The sequence below is a fragment of the Salvia miltiorrhiza genome, chromosome 6, assembly GCF_028751815.1.
Source record: "Salvia miltiorrhiza cultivar Shanhuang (shh) chromosome 6, IMPLAD_Smil_shh, whole genome shotgun sequence".
NCBI lineage: Eukaryota > Viridiplantae > Streptophyta > Magnoliopsida > Lamiales > Lamiaceae > Salvia > Salvia miltiorrhiza.
In genome coordinates, this window is record NC_080392.1 from 4,145,055 (window position 1) to 4,153,209 (window position 8,155).

The 8,155-nt window shown below is 35.9% G+C and overlaps 1 protein-coding gene across 5 annotated transcripts; it reads right to left on the reverse strand.

Annotated features, from left to right (window-relative positions):
* Positions 1-631: 631 nt before the first annotated feature.
* Positions 632-8,155, reverse strand: LOC130988053 (uncharacterized). Of its 5 annotated transcripts, XM_057911810.1 has the most exons (5): positions 7,826-8,155; positions 6,495-6,604; positions 3,814-3,903; positions 1,892-3,507; positions 632-1,045 (listed from the first exon to the last, which is right to left on the reverse strand). In XM_057911810.1, exons 4-5 carry the CDS (start codon positions 3,470-3,472, stop codon positions 1,022-1,024), a joined length of 1,605 nt encoding a protein of 534 aa, XP_057767793.1. In that variant the 5' UTR covers positions 3,473-3,507; positions 3,814-3,903; positions 6,495-6,604; positions 7,826-8,155; the 3' UTR covers positions 632-1,021. The 5 variants fall into 5 exon arrangements, with proteins under 5 accessions (XP_057767793.1, XP_057767794.1, XP_057767790.1 ...); XM_057911811.1 differs by lacking the exon at positions 3,814-3,903; XM_057911807.1 differs by having other exon boundaries at positions 6,495-8,126.

Consider the following 8,155-nt stretch of genomic DNA (forward strand, 5'->3'; position numbering starts at 1 on the left):
CAATTTTCACATAAATTTGACTTTCAACAAAATTAGAGACTAATTAACAGTCGAAATTAAGTCATATATATTAATTTTTGTCTTCTTAGACTTCCGAGCTTCTAAATACTTCTCATCATCAGAAAATAGACCAGCATCAGGTGAACTTCCGACTGCCAACTAAGTTCTAATTTCACCGAAAGTCAAACTCAGGTGAAAATTGCAATAAAAATAGAAATTCATGTATTTTTTTACTTAATTAAAAGTTCATGTGAAAATTACAACTTTTTCCAAAGTTCGAGTATTTTTTGATCATAAACCCTTCAAAAAATCCCAAATGTTCAACGTTTTCTATAAAATGTCATGTTATAGTACAAAATTTTGTGATGGAAATATGGCAAAAAATCCTGGACTTTTAGCATTTCTAACAATAGTTGTGTCCTTAACATGATTTTCCAATAATAACGGTCCCCAAAATATTACACCCGGCACATCGCCTGATTTTGTACTGACGGAATATTTTATGGAAAACGCTGAAATCACACTTGATTCACGCACAGTAACTAAAACGAAGCAAAGAATAGTGAATATATAACCAATTCACACTTGATTCAGAGTAACTAGAAGGAAGCAGAGAATAGTGAATAACCAATTCGTAAACTGGAAAACTATTAGCATAAAACAAGCATCTTGTGTAAAGGCTATTACACAGTTACATCGTACGACGCCAACCGGAATATCGTGGCTCACGACGATGAATAGGCTTTCCAAATACTGGTTTATACATCAGAAAGTGTGAAAAAGAAAAAAAACTCTCTTCTGTAAGTAGAAAAAAATTGAGACTACTGAATCTGTACAAGTGAACAGCATGCATGCAGCTGATAATACTCTCGTCATAAGTGAGATTCTTTTACACGAATCAGGTGTCGGTGAGGCAGAATATACACATTCTGTACGAGAGAGAGAGAGGCGACATTCTCAGATGATGCCATAGAGATGTCTGAATGTGAAAGTCAGATTTCTGGGTTTACTTACTGCTTCATCAAAGCCAAAAGGAGACCATCATCTGTATCAAGCATCAGTGGACCAGAAAACATCGGAATAAGGTAAGCTTTAGCTTTGTGATACTTGGTAACAGAAGCAGGAAAAGTTTATAAATTTTGGTAAACTTTTTATTTTTTGAAATTTGGCATGAGTCAAAAAGTTCATTGGCCAATAACTCGATTGTTTGTAGTTCGATGGGCAATTTAAAGGTACCATTCTCTTGACTATAGGTATCTAATTAGACCCATATTGTTGGTTTTGATCACCGAAAATAATCGAAAAAAATTTAGAGTTTCATGACATTAACTTTTCATGCCATTTTTCGCCGACAAAAACCCAACAATATAGGTATCATTAGAAAAAATAACGTCAAGAGCTTTCCAATGATACTTTCGGATTTCCCATCGAACCTCAAACAATAAAGGAGCTAATTGTTAAAGCAAGATCGTAACTTTCAGTGTTTTCAGAAAGAGGACTATATATTAAGGAAATTTGAAAATGAGGACTATATGTTATGGATTTGAAAATGAGGACTATAACTTTCATTTTTACATTTACACTCTTATTTAACACATCAAAATAAAAATATACCTTTCATTACGGCCCGAAATATGAGTGCAAAATGTAAAAATGGAAGCTATAGTCCTCATTTTCAAATTCCGTAACATATAGTCCTCATTTTCAAATTCCGTAATATATAGTCATCTTTCTGAAAAACACTGAAAGTTATGGTCCTATTTTAACAATTAGCTCAACAATCAAGATATTAGCCAGCAAACTTTGAACTCAGGTTAAATTTCAAAAAAATAAAAGTTCGTGTATTTACGGGCAATTAAACCTAAATTCAATAAAGAATAACGATGTGTACCTCAGCTAAAGGTTGCAAGGACGGTTCGTCTTCTGCAATAGATTTCTTCACTTTCTGAAGCACAATCTCATTCTGTAGCAAATTTAATTTCTCCCAGATCTTTTTCAACAGTTTCAGCTCTTCATCTCTCTCAGAAGATTGTGCTTGTGCCGGCCTCTCACCTTCAATGATCTCTTGACTCATCTCAGGTTTATCTAAATTGGATTCAGATACAAAAGCAACAGCAACACTTGTTGTAGGTTGCACAATTCCACGATCGATAGCAGCAACATCACTTGGTTTACATAAATTTTTCTCATGGTGAGCCGACTCCAAGAGCTTCTTCAGCCAGTCAGGTTCGTTTTTCGCTAGCTTTTTAACAGATTCAGGGTGAGTTACATCTTGGCTTTCAAGGATCTCACTAGCTTCACAAACTTCCTCTTGTCCGTCTTTGCCTGTGGACTCCTGATCAACCTGCCGAACCTCATCGTCAGTCGACTGCACGAGCTTCTTCATCCAGTCCGGTTCATCTTTAGTTATCTGTTTAACAGATTCTGGGTGAGCTTCAACTTGGATTTCAAGGAGCTCATTGTCTTCAGAAGCTTCCTTTTGTCTGTCTTCGCTTGATGATTCACAAGACGTGGGTTCCTGCTCAACCTGCGGAACCTCAAAAACATCATGGATTGTTGGAGGACGAGGGGAATGAACAGCTTTAGTGGTTTCTGATGGATTTCCTGGATGCTTAATCTGGCCAATATCATCCACAACGCCTAATTTATTTGGCTCGTATGAAGTGCCAGTGCTTAGCTGTGATGGTATCCTTGTCTCGTTCAGTAAGGTAGCCAAGTTGGGCAGAGAAGGTAAATTTGCTGCACTTGAGCGTTTAGAAATGGCTGGAGTCGGGGCTTCACTCATGAAGCCGGTGACATCAGCTCCGGTCATCTCTTTTATCCGCACCTCTAAATCCTTAATCTGCTCAGCATAAGAAGACATGCCTTGATCATGAGCCGAGGTATCAAACTTGAGCTTCTCTGAGTCCGACACAAACGAGGCGAACTCGTTTGTCTCGTGGCCCAACTGCTCCTCCTCGACAGGCTTGGAACTGAAATCTAGATCTGCGCTGGTGGAGCTTTCCAATTCAAACAGAGCCTTCTTACACTTGGAGTGAAGGCTCGTCTCCCCGGCTAGACACTCGTTTCTATGGAAAAGGTTTTCAGGAATGGCGATATCGTCGCTGGAAGGAACATCAAAACCCATGCTCATCAACTGGTACTTGTAGGTTTGGACTTGATAATCTAACTCGGCCACCTCCATTTCTTTCTCAGTGATCATATCTTCAATTAGGGCAAAGGATTCTTCCGCGTGACACATCCGCTCCTCCGCCAATCTCTTGTACTGCTCCGCCTCCATCTTGACGGCGGCCTTCTCTCCTTGTAGACGCAATATCACAGATAAAGCTTCGCTAGCTGCAGTGGCGGAAGCTTCTCTTTCTGCTTCCAACTCATTGTAAAGTTTCTGCAGAAGCTTTTGCTGAGCACAAAGTGCGTCCTTTAGAGAAGTAATCTCTGATTGGGACATCACCGTGCAGCTGTTAGCCATCATATTGCATCCAGGTGTATAAACAACTAGATTTGTATCTGGAGATAGAAAGACAAACGCACATCAATACAAGTCTCTTATTTAAGTTATTCAAATAATGATGATACTCATGTTTTGTATCTGAACAAAAGCTTGAACTCACTTCAAATTCTCGCAGTCCAAATTCCCCTATACCTTAAAGATTCGAATGCATGCAGACATGCATTCATATACACATACATATACAAATACATATAATTTTGATACATATACAAATACACATACACATACATATACATATAATTTTGAATGTTTTCCACAAGTGAAATAGGAAAACCGTACAATAATCAAGAAACAATTCTCACCTAATTTTCGGGGGAAAAGGTCAGAATCATTCCAAAAATGGGTAGCCCAAGCGCAAAGTTGAAATTGAGGGGGGAAAAAAAACCGATCTCCTGGAAGAAGAATCAAAAGCAATCGAAAGGCTCGCGGTTCAAGAACAAATATTTTCTTGAACCAACAAATAAAACTAAAAGACAATTCCCAAAGTCAAAGATGAGAAGAAGAAAAAAACCCAAAATCAAGAAAATGATCCCTGTCAAAAAGGGGAATGCATGAAGATGGAAACGGCAACCAGATTTTCAGGTATGTCAGTTGAAAATCTTGAGGGAAGGCTTAAGATCAGATTCCCCAAACTGAATATGAAATTCAAATTTAAAGAAAAAGATAAAATGATGAGCACTCTTTTGTAACGAGACTCTTGAATTGCCTTTCACAGATAGAAATTGGGCTTAGATTTAATCAGATCTTTACCAAAACCAGCCACTGAAACATGCCTTTTTTTTTGTTATAAAGAGGAATTTCTTTTATCTCCAATGTCAAAGGCATGCAGCAGATTTTGGCAGGGGGAATTATGCTCTTGAAAATTGAAAGTGACATAAGAGATATATTTCATAAGCTTAACTCCATTCTGCCAAAATCAGCATTAACGTATTCTAAACCAGATTCTTTTTCCTTCACTAGTTTTTAACAACACTTTTCCTCCCTTTGAGAAGAGATTTTAATATTGCATTGTGATTACAACCACTAATTTCTATTTGAGGTGATAACTCTAAATAAAAATATGTGATGGTTGAGACCTTTGCGGAAAATCAAATAACAGAATGGATAGGAAAAAAATTACAAAGACAACCTTGTAACTACTAACATAGTTTTGCGTACTTGTTTCTATATGATGTTGATCTTTATTGTTGTAAAATACTAAAATGTAATCACACATATATTGATAGATTAATTGCTATAAGATGAAATGTTCAATAGAGTATCCAGATTGTCTGTTCACTTGCAAAACTTGATCCAACATAAATTATAAGGGCACATTTAAATATTTCTGAATTGAAGTAAACTAAAGTGTCCAATGCATTTCAAATAAATGTTGCATACTGTTGGAAAACAACATTTACTGTTACAAACTATCATAAAAACATAAGAACAATTAATCATAATGTATATTTAGTTATTTCAAGACAATGCCATCTTTTCCTTTAATTTTCTACATCTCTTCTTTTCTTTGCCTTTTGTTGAATACAAAATGGTGCCTCTTCCACAACCTTAATATCAACTACATTTGCCGCTTCCATATGTAGCTTTGGGCAATAATAAACTAAAAATATAAGTGTTACTTTACCCTGCCGTATGTATTTGTTAAAACCATGATTTAAGTATTGTGCACGTTAAAAGTCTTATTATACTTCCAGTTATAAGTAATATTTTTTGGATAAACTATTAGTTTATTCTTTCTCCCCTAAAAAATTAAAAAACTCTATAGTACCATATATGTCATTCTAAACTTAAAGAATTCAAATCACTAATTACCCCTTGTGACATTCTACCAATTTTGATATTTAAGATAATAACGTAAACTATTTTTTGTAATTTGATTTTCAATAAATGCAGAAACGTAAATTATACTCATATATGGAAATCTTACCTTTCAAGAATTTTCTAAATTGGAAATGAGAGATTATGAATAATAAGTTATCATGTTTGGAAAAATAAATTTATTTTTATATAAGTTAGATACTCCCTCCATCCCCCATAAATATACATAGTTGACCATGGCACAAGTTTTAATAAAAAAATTATTTGGATAATATGATTCTGATCAGATTGAATTTTAAGAAAATTTCGGATTTTCGAATCGGATTAGCAAAAAAATTGATCTAAAATCCAAATACTCACCCCTACCTAGTCGTACACATATTTTAGTAATAACTGCATCATTTTTATAAATTCATTTTAAACACATATTTTAATGATCTAAATTTAATTATAGTTTATGGCAAATCTTTGTGGCGAGTTGCAAAACTAGTCTAACCTTTGGGCGCGAGTTGCAAATACCGCCCGAGCAGCCGAGCCTTAATTTTTGGACTCAAAATAATGACGTGGAAGGCCCGGACCAAATCCGACGTGGATATTCTGATTTATTTTGTAAATTATGCAGAAATATATTTTTCAATCGATGTCGTTTTGATATTTTTTGGGCATCAAAACGACGCCGTTTTGATACTCAATTGGAAAATAATTTCCAAGTAGTTTACAAAAGTAACAAAATAAATCAGAGTATCAACACCGAATTCGAACTTTCCATGACTGAATTGTCAGCCCGGAAATATAGTCCTGGGCTATATTTGAAACTCGGACCCAAAGATCGGGCTATTTTTGCAGTATTTCAGAGATCGAGTTATTTTTGCAACTAGGGCTAAAGGTCAGGCCATAAACTATAATTAACCAAAAATCAAACACGCGTAAGTGTCTTCTTGCTAGTCATTTCAGTAATCCACTAGCCTATAATAAGAAGAAAGAAAAATCTTAGGGCAATTCTTCCACACAAGACTTTCCCATTTCAGTACAATTTCTACCAAAAGAGCGAAAAAATATTAGGATAAAGAAAAGTAAGCCAAGGTTCTAGAATCCAAGTATAAAATGAAGACATCTAGTTAAGCATTAAACTACATAAGATGGAAACAGACAGGAAAAGATCTACCTCACTCTGCTAGCCAAGTATATACCAACCCGCCAAGTCCAACAGTATGTCCAGCACTTCATTGATAGTAACCTTCCGACAATTGTCAAAGCCATAAACCATGATGCCAACTGCACAAAGGAATTTCCATACAGCATCAGCAGATGGGGAAAAAATGGAAGTGATGGCACAAAATTGATAGAAACAGCATCTCTCATAGGCTTTACATTCAACTTTCTACTCAAGCTTGCTCCAATGAATACTGAAAGCTATTGCTAGAAACTCCCTAAATTCTAGTCCATTTGGTATTTTAAACAATCTCGAGAAATAAAAACATAGCAATAGGCAGAATTGCACGGCCAGCATGGATAAGATATTTTAGATCTGGAAGTTCTAGTAGTTATTGGCAGCCCAGATAAACTCTCGAATTTGCTTATACAAGTGTCTCTTTTTCAAAGTCTTGATTTAGGCGAGGCAAATTCAGAAAATATAAAAACTGATGGAGACTTATAGCTCAATTAAACAAGTAACCACATAAACACCATATAACTTGCAAGTCAAAACATTATCTACATCAGCTAGGCCATGCTTATCATTCCCAGAGAAAGCAACATGCTACCTGGCTCTGGAATGCACGAGCATTTTTTAACAAGTCAACAAGACTATGAACAGCATATATAATTGCCAGAAGAAATCCAGACTCTATACTAATGGTGAATACTTTTCATACTTTTTTTTGAAACTAATACCTTTCATACTTAATATGAAAATGTGATAGCACAGCATGACCTAGCCCCTAAGCAACCCTGAATTCTTAAAATGAAACGACTAAACAAAGTTTTCTTGATGAGTTCTTCAGCCCAAATGAAAACGAGTCAACAAGAATATGAACAGCATATTTAATTGCCCGAAGAAATCCAGACACTATGCTAATGGTGAATACTTTTCACACTTAATATCAAAATGTGATAGTACAACATGACCTAGAACCCTAAGCAACCCCGAATTCTTAAAATGAAACGACTAAACAAAGTTTTCTTAATGAGTTCTTCAGCCCAAACGAAATTGAACCAATTACGATCCAAATGCGGAATTTCTGGTACAATGAAACGGTTCCCGCTGCCGGACCCCAATTCCACTCCCAAAACACAGAATTCAGCACAATCAACTTACTGAACCCAGAAACTCAAGCAGTTATCGTGCGTTTTTGCAATTGATTTGAATTTTATCATTCACATTCAGGATCAGGAATTCAGGGCCATCACACAACTACAACTACAACTACGACCACAGACAATCAAAACATAGGCTACACATTTAACAAGAGTAGACACACAGTTAATCGCACTCACGATCACATAGATGCAATTAAAAAGAAGTTGAACTATGTAAGAGAGCGCAAAGCCTAGTAGCAGAGCAAGCATGGATGAGTTGTTGTCCGTTGCTTTTCCTTCTTTTTGGACGTTAGGATGATTGGAAGAGTTTTCTCTTTTGCTTTTCCTTTTTCTGGGGGAGAATGATGATCACTCTGACGAACTGGTGGAAGAAGATAGTTCAAATTTTTCGCCATTGACAGAATTAGGGGAGCTTGAACAGAATCGTCTCAGTTCAACTGAAGTTTACCAAATTCAGCTTTACCTTCATATTCTGTATACGTGTCTATATTGTATCAAATGTGGATT